The sequence below is a fragment of the Arachis hypogaea genome, chromosome 8, assembly GCF_003086295.3.
Source record: "Arachis hypogaea cultivar Tifrunner chromosome 8, arahy.Tifrunner.gnm2.J5K5, whole genome shotgun sequence".
In the NCBI taxonomy this organism is placed as follows: Eukaryota; Viridiplantae; Streptophyta; class Magnoliopsida; order Fabales; family Fabaceae; genus Arachis; species Arachis hypogaea.
The window spans coordinates 33,577,605-33,593,184 of NC_092043.1; the positions used below are offsets into that span (position 1 = coordinate 33,577,605).

Genomic DNA, 15,580 nt, shown 5'->3' on the forward strand with positions numbered 1-15,580 from the left:
AATTATCAATTAATGATCTTCATTTAATAACTAAGGATCTTTTGCATTTAGTAAGAGGTCTTTGGTTCAACATCCACTTAGAATATATTTTTATATAAGTATATAATATATACATATATAGGGTGCGGGTTGGTCGGGTCGAGTTGAGACTCAACCCGCATCCTACCTGACCCGCACGAAAACCCTATCTGTACCTTACCCGCTGCGGATCGGGTTGACAACTCTACTCGACCGGTGGGATCGGGTTGGATATCCGCGAGTAGGGTACATATTGCCACCCCTAAACGGACGTGGTCGAACAAATTGAACCAATCCGCTTGACTTCTAGAAGACTCATCCAGATGGGTGAACCAGATTTTTATATGTGCCTAACTCATGATAATAAAAGTTTGTTTGTATAAGGACATAAAAATTGCAAAGACATGACTAACAATAAACATAACAAAACACGGTAAATGTGGCTAGTCACATGGAAAATGGCTCATAGCAATCTCTCACTAATATAAGTTTATGCATCATCGTTGATCCATAAAGTATCATGTAGCGTAATACTGACTCAATAAATAGAACTTTAGTTTATATTTTAATTGTTTTTCAATAAAGTAAAAAAAATAAAGCATCAGCAAGCTGTTGCATTTCAGAATCTAGCAAATGAAGACAAAAATCATGTCCAAGTTGCTTCTTTCAAGGCAGTCCCACTAATCTTATCCTTTATCTCATCTATAAATTCTAAGAGTAAAGCAACGCATCCAAATTTTTTTTATGAAAAATCGAATCAATTTAAATAATAAAATTTAAAATAATATTAATCATGATTAATTTTTGTTATATTAAATTAATTTAATTAGATTTGATTAAAAAAATTTTAAATGTATAATATTATTCAAATCGTGATACACAGCTTATAAGCAAAAGTTTGAAAAAAATGACGCATTTCCCACCTAAATTATGTAACTTTCTAGAATATAGTTTAAGGTTAAAATCTCTCTCGGTGCAATGCTTTCTCCAATTTAGGCAATGAAATTGATAGAGGAGCAGAATTGGTCTTTTTGTGAAATATATCATATATAGCAGTTATTATGCTTCAACCAACTCACAATAATTTGGCTGAGGAATCACTTTCATGTAATAAAAAGAAAACCAGCGTTATATAATTATAAGTCTTGTCCTCACTCATCATACATAAACTTGTAATTCATATGCAATGCGTGAGAATAAAGTTAGCTGTGGCATTACCTCTACAAAAGATATTGCTTCAATGATATGGCAATTAATTTCCTTTTAGTCTTTTCATACTAAATAGTTTATTGAAAATGATAGCCAATGTTATGGTTGAAACTAGACTATGTTGGGTCTTTTATTTATTTTTTTTATATGGTTTGTGGATATTATTAATAATATAAAAGTAGGTTTAAGGAGTGGTTAAACTAAGCCTAATAAAATTGTTAAATTGAAACTTTATTTTTAAAATAAGGGTTGTTATACATTTAAGTATTTTTTTATCTAACTTTATTTAAGTAGGTTTAATACCAACAAAAACTATTATTATTAAAAGAGCGTGATTACACGCACTGCTGTTTCTTCTTCTCCTCATTCTTCTTACGCTTGTTTCTTATTTTTCTTCTTTTTCTCACGCTCGTTTATGCGACTTCTTCTTCTTCGTCTTCTTCTTCGTCTTCTTCTTCGCGTTCCTCCTTCTCTTTCGCGTCCTTTTTCTTCATGTGTTTACTCTTTATCGTTATTTTTTTATTGTTGTTGTTGCTGCTGTATTTTTTTTCTTTTCTTTCTTCTCTTCCTGGTGAAGAAGCAGTAGAAGGTGAGGAGAAAGAGTTTTGAATTGTGCAGAACAAAAATGAACCGAAATTATATTCAGAAATAAACTGAAATTATATTTAGAATGAACAGAAAATTAAATTCAAAATGTAAACTCATTTCAAAACAAGCACAGATTAAATGCACCTTCTTTAAATCTAGAATAAAATTGAATCATAAACAAAAACACATTCAAATCTATCAAGTGATTTTGCAGCATTATATGTTTCTTCTTCTTTATTTGATTAGATGAGTAAGACAAGAAAAGAAGAACATGATAAGAAGTTTTGAAGAATTTTTTTTTGTTTGATTTTTCTTCTTTTTTTTTTGTTATATTCCTCTCAATGTAGTGAAACAAAAGAATCAGAACAAATTAATTCACTCAAAAATGAATCAAAATTATATTTAGAAATGAACCGAAATTATATTCAGACATTCTAAATATAATTGCAGTTCATTTCTAAATATAATTTCGGTTTATTTCTATTCCACACAATTCAAATATCTACCTCCTCTTCTTTTACTGCTTCTCCATCAGGAAAAGAATAAGGAAAAGAAAAAAAGATATAACAGTAACAACAACAAAAAAATGACAATAAAAAAAAACACGTGAAAAAAGAACGCGAAAAAGAGAGGAGATTAAGAAAGAGGAGGAACACAAAAAAGAAAAAGCAGCTCCACGCGTACGTGAATTTGGAACAAGAAGAAGAAGGAGAAGAAAAAGAAAAAGCACGAAAAAGAAGATTGGATAAACTTGGATACTAAAATTACTTAAATATATAAAATAATTCTTCTAAAATATATTATAAAAAAATTAATTTTGATTCACTAATGGCATAAATCATTTTACTCAATCATTTAATTTTATTTAATTTTTAAAATAATTATTTACACCGTTTAAAGTATTAAAAAACCTCGTGAAGATGGATTTCTTTTAGTTCAAAGATTATTCTCAATTTCATTCTCTTGACAAGCATTCAAATCTTAACGGGGGAAAAGTGAAAAACACGTTTGGCTTGCAAATTATTTGCGTTTGGAGAAAATCTTACTCCTCAGATCGTTATAGCTTTAGTTGCTGATCGAACTCTTCCTTTGCTTCTTATGTGTCTTACAGTTATTATCATCACAAAAGAGGACCACTACCAGAACCAAGAAAAAGAAACGCAACCCAAACAAGTTTCTATGTCGTTATCAACACTTATGCTGTAGGCAACTTGTTATTTTTAATTTAACTAGTAAAAGAACACAACTATTTAATCATTAATTAAGATATCTTGTGCCTAACCTTAACCATAAGCAAAGCCATCTTATCTTGAATCAGTGAATTACAAGTAAAATATGCAAACCACATACATTACTTTCCTATATCATTTATAATAAATTCTTAACTATATGACATAGTTCAGTATACAACAAGCTGAGAACCAAAATTGAATGCAACAGCAAATTTATGCAGACTTCTATTTCATATATATCTGGGAGATCGGTAACATACTAATTACACATATCTCATAGCTGAATATGCAACTTCTCTAACCTATGATACATATGGCAGGACCCTCACAAGGCTTGTAATCTATACAGGAATGTATTGGATAAAAAAAAAAGAATGCAATAGTGATCAGAATAAGAGAAGACACAAAACCGTGCAACAAAAGAGGAAGAAACATATTCTGCTCAGTGATCTATCAGCTTCCATTAGATACCTTCTGATCCTTGGATTATTGTTCCCAGCAAGATGGTATGAATTGGGGTATGTGTATATGTTGGTCACCTGGTTTCCAAATACCCTTGCATATATTGTTTCGCCAATGATTCCATATGTGGTGTTAAAGGAGTTCGTTAGCGGCGAAGAGTAACTACCTGGAATGGAGTTGAATTGTTGAGAAGGATCAGGATAATGGGAATGATAAACTCGAGATGTAGGTTGAGAAACGTTTGCAGTACTTGATGATCCTGGACCAAGGGGTCGCCGCGGTATGACAACTCCGGCTTGGTGAGCTTTGTCTTCTGAGGCTGAGCTAGCCTGGCCACGGCCGTATAGGGGAACAAGGGAGGATTGAGAAATTTCTGACTTGCATACTGGACATTGTGGCTTCCTCTTCTCTCCGATTTCGGAAGAGATGTTTCGGAAATTAAGCCACTTGTAAATGCAGGGCCAGCAGTAGAGATGACCACAAAGAGTGACTACCGGATCTTGCACGCATTCGAGGCAGATGTTGCATTCAAAGCCACCACCAGAGGCATTTCCATCTGAATCTGCAATGGCATCACTATCACTAGCACATTTCCACATTTCCAGAGATGAATTATCTTCAAAGTAATCCATTTGGGGCATACCCCCTTCAAAATACTGATGTAAATCCATTCTTTTTGCTTTTCTACAATGTATTATAGCAGTGCCTGAATCTGAAAAGGGAATGCAAATATATAAAAATTAATAAGATCAAACAGATTGACCCAAAAAAGAAAAAAGAGGGGACATAATATTGCACTCAAATCAACAAATTTATATAGAATTCATACTATGCCACTAAATAATCAGTATGAAATCTGATTTAACAGATCCATCTGTTAACTCCACTTGTATTTATGATGCAAACTGTAACCTCTCCGCTAGTTTTCTAATGGATAAAGTGACAGAGGGCGAAAGCAGTTTAGGTAGGTGCAGTGAAGGAAAACATGACCTTACCTAACCAATTTTGTTAACTTTTAATAGTTAATACAAAGATTATGTTAAAACTTATTTCAGCACGCAATAAGACGGTAACAACCAAATGGTTAATTTTCTAATTTTCTTGAAAAAGGGATAGAGATTACAGATAACCTAACAGATTAAATCTCTTACATTAAGAGAGATAAAGGATAAGAAAAAAATAAAATAGAACCTTCCGAGCAAATACTAAGAGGTTGGTTAGCTAGACATAATTTTCATAATTTGAGTGTCAGAAATCATTGCTCACCTAACCACCTAACTAAAATAATAAAATCAAATATCTAGGAAGAAACTAATAAGAGAAACTCTAACCACTAAATTTTTCTTAGGGAAGCACTAAAGAATTAAATTACTATGTACTATATGGCAGAAAATTCAGGAGTTAAAGTCAAATTCTTGCCAACCTAGAAAAAAAAAAGGGAAATATTTTGGCAAATGCCAAATAAACTGATCTGAAGCTCAACCAATAATAATTATATATATAAAGAAAAGAGGGTCCGAAATTCCACGAGTTTGAACAAGAACGGGTCAGAAAATTAATTAAAAATAATAGAAAATGCGGATCAACAAACAAACGGGGAAGGAAAGAAAAGAAGAAAAGGTATAAACAATTTGTTTGTAGCTTTGAACGCAAATCTCTGCAAACTTTAACCAATAGAGAAGATGATTGAACATATATCAGGAAAAGACGCAAAGTATCACAATCTATTGCAAAATTGTTCCAAAATCCGCAATCCGCAAAGCAAATGATCAATTCAGTAGCATTAGACAAAAAAAAGAGGCCTTTTTCTTTGGAAATATAAACAGCAGCTGAACTCAACAACAACCTAAGCAAACAAATCAAGCAGAAATCACAAAGAAACTTTGAATTGCATGCTGCTAACGCGAGAGAGCGATAGAGAAGAAGAGGAAGAAGAAGAAGAAGAAGAATTAAAAGAGAAGGGTATTTGAGAACTTACAGCGATAAGATAAGGAGCGAAGTGAAGAAGAAGAAGTAGTGGTTGAAGGAGGAGAGAAAAAGGTTGGGTTTTGGATTTGGAATTGGGAATTTGGAAGGTAAAGAATGAGAGAGAGAAACAAAGAGGGTATGAGAAAGCCTTTGATTTTGATTTTATAGGAGAGAGAGAGAGAGTGTGTGTAAAGTAGTAACAAAATCTTAAAGAAGCTTCAAATGTGGCTTCCTTATTTGACTCTTTGAGAGGCCACCAAATATGAATATCAGAGAAATAAATTAACTCCAAATATAATTTAAAATTTTTATTGTTATGCTAATTTTTATAGTTTTATTATTTTTTTACTTAAATTTTATACTTAATTTGTAATTAAAAATTTTTATTAATTTTTACTTAAAAAAAACAATCAGCCTAGAATATTTTTATCTGATATAAAAATTTAATTATAAATTTTTACATTATAAGGATTTGAAAAAAAATGTAAAACTATAAAGATAAATATAATAATTAAATCTAATTTATTGTAAAATTATTTCATTTAGTGAAATTTTAGATTAAAATTTTAAAAATTAAAATAAAAAAATTTATTTGCTTTATACCCACATACAAAGTATTCGTGAATTTACATAAAATAATCATTAAAATTTTAAATATTAAAATAACGCGAAAAAAAACTTGAATGTTCGAGATTTAAAATGAAGATGGAAGATAATTGTTTAAGAAAATCATTTTAGAATTAAACCGACCTTTTCACAGCTAAGCAACTTTCGTTTTGATGATTTAGTAATTTCTTTATTGGATTAAATTGGATTTGACTCCTTCTAACTCATAATTCTTGAAAACATTTAACACAGCATTAAAATAGAAAATAATAATAATAAAAAATATTCGCAGCACTGAAGGGAGTCATACCATACTCAATAGTCAATATGCCGCCAATTACAGCAACTTGCGCGCCACCTTTGTAATTAGTGAATTTTTTTAAATCTAACTATTATTTTAAGAAATTAAAAAGTGAAAATTTAGAAAACATTAAATTTTAATATATTCATATAGAAATAAGGATCGATTTCATATTTGAATTTTTTTTTTCTCTCTAATTAATTTAATGAATAAAAGCTCAAAAGGCAAATTAGTTGTTATGTGATGTCTATTAACGTAAATTGATTGAGTGTCTGAGGCACAGGATGATCTTTTGCCAAGTGCACCACAACTATAGCTAATAATAGCTAATATCTCAATTTTATAAGTAGTGTTATGCATTTTATTGAGCTAATATCTCAATTTTATAAGTAGTGTTATGCATTTTATTGAAAATTTTGAGAATTGATTAGAAATAATTGAAAATATTATCTAAATTCTATACTTATAAATATATAATTCAAGTATTCAACTTGCGCTAAAGCTATATAAATTATATTATCAACCAAAGCCGACATGCGATATTAATAAAATGAGTCATTATTGTTTGTTTCTAATTGTTATTATCACAAAGCCAATGAATCTGATTTCAACTTTAAAGGCACCTGAAGATACTAAGATAGAGAGGGGAGTGAGAAGAACTTGATTAATTTCTCTATTATTTTGTCTGGATATATTTTAGTAATAGAATAGAAGGAGATAATATTGTAATTTATTTGGTGGTTAAAATGCATTCCAATTAAATGAAATGATGATGATTTTTCTATAATATCTTCGTATCAGTAGACATATAAAATAATTGATCAAATATTTTAGAATGTTTTGTAAATAACTAATTATTTTTAGGATTTAGTTACTATGTATTTTTAGGACACCTAATAAAATTATTATTAGTAAAAGTTTGAGTTAGTTAAACCCTTATTTTTATTAATATATGAATTTCCATTCCCATTGATTCCTTGATTGAAAGGGAACCGAAAGTAAAAGGAGTTTTAATAAAATATTAAATTATATACTAGCTATTTCAATACTAATCCCAAACAACAGAAAAATCATATTACATTTTATTATATTTCATTACTCAACCACTTATTACCATTAACCCACTTATTTCCAATGATGCAATGATAATTTATTTATCTATTTGTTTTAATTTCATCGTCATCAAGTCGTCATCATTATCATCATCATCTTTTTCATCTATTATCTACTGTTATATATAATGGAATTTAGAAAATTTTGGTGTATATATATTAAATTGCCTTTCTATGTGGTATTTATTAAAATATTTTTATTATTTCTAATACTTAATTTAAACTAATTTAATTAAATATAAGATATTTATCATTTTAGTTAATACTGTACTGATTATTAGTTTATATATAAGTAAAAAAAAGTAGATTAATAGATATATTTTGTGTCTAATAATACACGTACACATATATATAGATTAGTTTTTAGCTGCGTTTGGTTTTGAGTAAAAATACAAAAGATAATATTTTTGTATTTTATTTGAAAATAAAAAAATAAATTATAAAAATTTAATTTAATTTATTTTTATTTAAAAGATTTGAAACGAATAATATAATAATAAAAAATTAATAAAAATAATAAAAGATAAATTATAAAAATTATTAATTTTTTGTATTTTTTATTAAAATAAATATAAAATATACTAATTTAATATCTTTAGATATAATATTTTTATTTATATTTTATTTATTAAATATAATTTTATATTTTTATATTTTTATTTCAATATCTCATGTCTAAATAAATGCAGTCTTACATAGTTACATATTTACTGACCCCAGATTAAACCTTTTAAACAGTTGGCTATGCAACGGATACTTTGATAGATGGAAGTTTCGTGGTTCCATGCCTACCCACTGTTTTCATTAATTTTCTAGGGGATGATATTCTGGGTGCGCTTATTTTTTAGAATAATATAAGATAAGAGATTAAAAACAAGACGTAAAAAATAAATATACAAAATTTTTTATATTTTTATATTTTATTTAATAATAAATTAAAATAAAATATAAAAATTTAATTTTTTTATTTTTTATTAAAAATACAAAATATAATAATAAAATATATAATTATAAAAAATTAATAAAAATAATACAAAAAATAAAAAATAAAAATATATTTTTTATTAATATTTTTATATTTTTTATTAAAATAAATATAAAATATATTAATTTAATATTTTTAAATATAATATTTTTATTCATATTTTGTTTATTAAATATAATTTTATATCTCAACATTTCTATTTAAGTAGTATCCTATCAGAATAAACAAACGCAACCTTCTTCCACCACGGCACCACCCATAGTTTACTATAGAGTATAGAAGGTTAATTAATTTTTCCATGCATAAAGAAATTTCAATACAATGGGCCAAATGGTAATAAATGCTGATAATGATTAATGAATGTGTGATGCAACATGTGTTCAGTGTTCTTAGTTATTAATAAAAATTTTAATTTTTTAATAAAATAAAAATATTAAAAATTTAAATATTTAATTTTTTTATAAAAATATTTAATTAATAAATTTAATATATATTTTTAAGATATATATTAAAATTTAATTTTAATACATTAATAATATAAAAAATTTTATACAATTATATAATTATATTTATTTTTTAAATGATTATTTACGTAATTAATATAAAAAATAATTTTTTATTAGTATAATATTATATAATTAAATATCTATATAAAATTATTTTATATTGAATATTAAAATTAAATTTTATACATTAACTAAACTAATAGGATGATTAATCTAGAGTACGTATGTCATTCTAAATACTTGAGATTCTAACTGTAAGGTATCGTTGGTAAATTTTAGTTTATATTCTCAAAATTTTAGTATTTCGGTACTTTAAAAAAGTAGGAACACAAGACACTGAAATTTTTAGAAATGAGAACTGAAATTTTAATAACATTTTATACTTAAAAAATTCTCATTTCAATTAATTAATTTCAATTTTATTATTTATACAAATTAAATTAAAACTTTATTTTTATTTCAGTATCTATCATCCACTTTATATTAAATATAATACTAAAATTTATTTCAATCTGTGGCTCTCAATTTTTTTTTTAAATACTACCTAATAAACAGTGCTGTGTATAGTAATTCTATTTTCGTCTCTATAACTTAATTAAGGTAAGATTTTTTTGTATTTAATAACAATCTTATGCAATAATTAAATTATTATTGCCCATCAAATTTAGAAAGTGAAGTGATTACTAAGTACCAACTTTGTTGCTTCTTGCTCCTTTTTTTTTTCCTCATTTATTAAGAGTGGCAACATATATTCTGTCTATGAGTATTCAATTTGACCTCATCTAATGAGATAGGTTATCAACTCAATTCGCAATGGGTAGAATTTTCGTGCGAATTGGATAAGGTGCGGATTAACATTTATATAAAAATATATTTTAAGTAGACGTTGAACCAAAAATTTTTCACTAAATATAAAAGATCCTTAGTCACTAAAAGAAGATTATTAATGAATAATTTAATATTTTTTTTACATAAATGCCAATTCAATTTTAAATTATCATCAAGTTAAATAATAATATTGCATCTTTTTTGTAACCCACAGATAGGGTCGGATACCCGTAAGTAAGGTCAGGTACCCACGGATTAAGAACGGGTAGAGTTAGAATTGCGATATTCTCAACTCGCGAGTAGAATAGAGTTAAGTTTATGTAAAAATCTCACGAATAGAGTTAGAGTTGACTTCAAATCTTATCTTACCCTACCCATTACCACTCCTTACTCTCACTCCTTTTGGTGTATTGAGTGTTGGCACTTGAACCTTTGTTTTTAGGTTTAGCTAACATGTGTATTCAGTGATAAATCTAAAAAATTTTAATAATAAAAATTATATATATAATATAATAATAATTTTTATAATAAAAATATTACGTATATATAAAAATTAGTTATTAAATATTATATATTTATATATAAATATATATGATGTTTAATTTATTTTTAATATATATTTTATATTTTAATATATATTTTATATAGATGATTATTTTTTATCTACATATAGCATGATTATTATTATAATTATATTTTATTATTATAAAATATGTTTAGTCTTTAAAATATTTAATTTTTAAATTAAAATACTAAAATAATAATTTAAATAATAACATATAATATAGAATTCTATTTTTTAGGTTTTATATTTTAAAAAAATTAGAATAATTTTTTTAATAATACAATTAAAATATCCCTCTTTTTATATATATCAATAATAATTATTTAAAAATTTATTTTTTATACAATTAGAAACAAATTTTAATTGATATTTATAAGTAAACAAGTTCTTTCAATTAATACAGTTATTACCAAAAAATTAAAGTTAATTTTAAAAATAAATAAATAATACTCTTTTAAATTTTATTTAAATTAAAAATTAATTATTTTAATAAATATCTAATATAAAATTTTTAAATTAACTATTAAATACTAAAAATTAAATAAAAAATTATTATAAAATTAAATTTAATAATTTAATAAAAATAAATAAATATTATTATCATACACTCAAAAAAAATTTACATTAGAATGTGGGCACTTGCCCCACAACATAGTATTTTTATTGGTAGCTTAATTAATTACTTTAGCGAAAATTGAGTTTCTTGCAGCTCTGCTATATAAGCAGAACACCTAACATACATTGAGTGAGGTTTATCATTCTCACTTCTTGATTGTAACCAAGCCCTCCCTCATTTTCTCATTAATCTCGATCTCTCTTTTCCTCTCTCATCTCTTTGATCTTGATCACAATTTTTTTGGAATTTAACAATAGATCTATTTCTTGTGTGTACTTAAAATATATAATAAATTTATTATTAATAAATTTTTTAAATATTTTTATTTAATAAATATAAAATAAATATATTAAAATTAAAATTTTTTATTTTTAATAAAAACTTTTTAATTTTATAATTGTAATATATGTTTTGAAAATAGATAAAAAAAAATTTCTATAACACTTGAGAGATTATAAATATACACAATAAAAATCAAATAAAAAAATTCGTCTTTTTCCTTAAATTTTGTCCCTTCTTTTTCCCAAAAAAAAGCTCAAAATAGGGATAAGTAAAACACAATAAAAAAAGAAAAAACTGTACCATTGTTATATAACTTCTGATTTCTGAATAAAGAATGATTATGTAAGGACAATATTTGGTGAAGGTGGTAGACATAAGTATTAATGCATGATCATTTAAACTTTTCTATAAGACTAATGATGGATGAGAATAAAAAAAAAAAAAAAAAAAGAAAAAAAGGCAATAAACATTCCAGAATGGTAGCAGATATAATACGCATATAAATTTTAATTAAGTTTAATTATTTTATTAATTTTTATAGTTTAATTAAATTTGTAAATAAATTTTTTATTTTTTATTTTTTAATAGTATTTTTATATTATTTTTAATTTTATAATTAAATTATTTTTGTGTCAAAAATATTAAAATTAAAAATTATAATTTTTAAATTATCAAAGATCTAATTAAATTTTTAATCGTAAATACTTTTAATTTACGTAAAAATATTTTATCAATTTTAATATTAAAAGGTATCAAATCTTAACAGAGAGAAAGAGAGAAAGAGATGAAGAGAATGTTTTTGATATTAGAGTATATAATTATATTGATTAACTAATTACAATTATATACTTAATATATTTATATACACACTTTACTAATTATGACTGATTATTGGCTATACAAGTTATTAATAGCTAATTACAAGTTATCTATATTTTACTTCTTTCATCTCTTTTCAAATCTAGGGTGTTGAAATTCTGCAACCTAAGTTTGTTATGAAACTCCAAAAATTTAGTGGAGGAGACAGCTTTGGTCATAATGTCTGCCACCTGAGCATTACCAGGAATATGAGTTACTTACAATCTTTCTTTTGCAATATGGCCTCTGAGAAAATGAAAATTAAGTTCAAAGTGTTTAAACCGTGATTAGCTGCCATGAGCACTGCTCCTTGATTATCACAGTATATCATAGGAACAGACAGTGTAATATGAATTTCAAACAAAAGCTTCTTGATAACAAGTAGTTCAGTGGCTAAGTTGCACACTCCTCTGTACTCAGCATCTGTGTTGCTGCGAGAGACTGAGGCTTGCTTTCGAGAGGACCAAGAAATTAGGTTCAATCTAAAATAGACACAAAAACTAGAGGTGGACTTTCAATCTTTAATGTTCGAGGCCCAATCCGAATCAGTGTAGCCGGTAAACTTGAAAGAAGGTGATGATTGAAGATGCAAGCCCAAAGTAACTGGCCTTTGAATGTACCGAAGAATACACTTTATGGCTTTCCAATGTGGTTCTCGAGGCTGCTGCATGAACTGATAGACTTTATTAACTTGATAAGCTAATTCAGGTCTGGTCACAGTAAGATACTGGAGGCTACCCACAATAAAACGGTAAAGACTTGGGTTCTCAAATAGTTCACTGATGCACGAGCATCTTTTTTATTTTTTCTTAGTGAATTTGCATGTGAAATTATTGAATTAAATCAAGATTTAGGTGTTTTAAGCCACCATGAATGCTATTTTGAGTTGTTTTGCAATTTGATTTATTATAGGTGGCATTCAGGTGAGTTTAATAGAGTTTGTGTAGAAGAAAAGGAAGAAAGTGGATGATGTTGTCAACCCTGACCTCCTCGCAATCCAACGAGCATAATTTGAGCTACAGAGGTCTAATTGACGCGGTTTTAGCGGCATTGAAAAGCCAAGAGATTTCCAACGATATATAATAGTCTATTCTTTTCTTTTGGAATCATGGCACCAAATGCCACAAGGTGTTGCCAAACTTCATCCAACCCAAATTTGGCGCTAGGATTTATAATATGCCACATTTGATGCGGCCTTGGTGGCACCAAACTTGATTCAGCTCAAGTTTGGTGCGAGAAACTCATAAATCTCTTATTGGATGCACTCATAGTGGCACAAAAATTTGGAATTCTCAAATTTGGCGCCAGACTCCTAAGCAACTAAATCTCCTCTGTTAAGGTCAGGAGCTCTGTTTACTCTATGGATTAATACTATTGTCATTCTACTTTTAATTAATGCACTAATTTAGTTTCAAGAATTACTTTCATTCTTCGTCCTAGGAATTAGAGTATATTAGAAAATAACTTTTTTCTACTTGAATTCTTGTTGAATCTTGGAAAATTTAACTCAATTGAATAAAAGCTTGAAAGTAATTTCTCATAATTCTCTGGTTATCTGGACTTAACGTGATATGTGACATATAATCACCTTATCTTTAGATAATTAGGATTTGTGTGGCTAATAAACTATAATTAGACTTAAATATTTAATCTAAATTAAGTGACCAAGGAATTGGTGGTTGATTAGGTTAAAGGAGATTAAATCACTAAGGAATTAGGGTTTAATTAACCACAGTTTTCCATGAATTGAATCTTGCTTGATTAAAGTAGTTGGTAAGAATTGTTAATCCAGAAAAATAAATATCTCCAAAACCTTAACTGTTTCTCATATATTTTTCACACCCAAGTTATTATTTGTTTTCTTAATTCATGAATTACTGTTTAATGCTAATTGAACTCAAAACACCTCTTTTTGCTTGTCTGACTAAGTGAATCACTCAATTATTATTGCTTGGTCCATCAATCCTCATGGGATCGATCCTCACTCACCTGAGGTATTACTTGATATGACCTAGTGCACTTGCCGGTTCAGTTGTGATTTTCGAAATTCCGCACCATTCACCATCAGTGGATGTTAACTTCAAATTAGACGTCATATGTGTGGGAAGTGGCTTGCAATTTTCTAAACCAGCTTTATTTAAAACATCCAACATATATTTGGATTGGGTAAGTAAAAGGCCATTGTTAACCGGTCTAATTTCAACCCCTAGAAAGAAATGCAAATCACCCATGTCTTTAAGAGAAAACCTAGCATTAAGCTACTGAATAAGAGTAGAAATAGCAGTGGCTAATGTTCTTGTAACAATAATATCATCCACATAGAATAGAATGAAGATGGTGCCTGAAGATGTATCCATGTAAAGAAGAAAGACATCAGATTTTATTGCTGTAAAACTAAGCTTTTGTAATGCACCTATCAACTTTTCAAACCAAACCTGCAATGCTTGTTTTAAACCGTAGAGAGAGCGGGTCATCTTGCACACTAGTTTTGAATCACCAACTTTATAACCATAGGATTCTTGTATATAAACTTCTTCACATAGCTTTCCATTAAGAAAAGCATTATTAACATCTAACTGTTTGATAGGCCAGCCATGAGTAAGTGCAATAGTGAGCAGAATTATTATAGTGATAGGGCGAATAACCGGGTTAAAGGTCTTTTTAAAATCAATTCCTAGTCTTTGATGAACACCTTGAGCTACGAATCGTGCCTTCTATTTGTTTATAGAGCCATCTGGGTGATATTTTACACGAAACACCCACTTATTACCAATGAATTTTCAGTTTATAGGCAACTCAACAACATCTCAAGTATGATTTCTTATTAACATAGCATATTCTTAATCTATGGCTTGCTTCCAATGAGGTATGGAAAGGGCTTCTTTTGCTATTTTTAGTGCAAGCTGCTTGAGTTCAACTGAAAATAATATGGGCCTGACTTTACCACTTATAGCTCTCGTGACCATAGGATGAATGTTTAAGGTAGGACAAGGTCGGGGCAGAGAAGAGGAAGGGTTGGGTTGAGTTAAATGTGGTTCAAGTTGAGGGGGTAATAGAGGTGGAGACTGTGGAGTGATATTTGTGGGAATTGGTGTTGGGATAATTGGAATTGCTGGTACAGGTTGAGGTATGGGGACAGGATCGGTGGTGGTGGTAAAGAAACCATAACCGGGATCTTTGAATGGGAACACTTTCTCTTCAAATATCACATTCCAGGTCATAAGTATTTTGCCAGATTTTGTGAGGCACTTGAACCCTTTGTATTGTGGTGCCAAACCTAAATAAACACAGGCCTCTGACCGAAACTGTAGCTTAGTTTTGTTATAGGGCCAAGGGTTGGAAAAACACAAGCACCCGAAGACTTTAAGTATGTCCAGGGACTGAGTTTTGCCAAAAAAAAAATTTGTTTGGGGAGCTAAAATTTAGAACAGCAGTGGACAATAA

The 15,580-nt window shown here is 27.8% G+C and overlaps 1 protein-coding gene across 1 annotated transcript; it reads right to left on the reverse strand.

Moving 5' to 3' along the window:
* Window positions 1-3,119: 3,119 nt before the first annotated feature.
* On the reverse strand, window positions 3,120-5,712 carry LOC112707116 (E3 ubiquitin-protein ligase RMA1H1). The gene is made up of 2 exons (XM_025758699.2): window positions 5,488-5,712; window positions 3,120-4,221 (listed from the first exon to the last, which is right to left on the reverse strand). The coding sequence occupies exon 2, from the start codon at window positions 4,178-4,180 to the stop codon at window positions 3,434-3,436; it is 747 nt and encodes a 248-aa protein (XP_025614484.1). The 5' UTR covers window positions 4,181-4,221; window positions 5,488-5,712; the 3' UTR covers window positions 3,120-3,433.
* Between the last annotated feature and the right edge of the window lie 9,868 nt (window positions 5,713-15,580).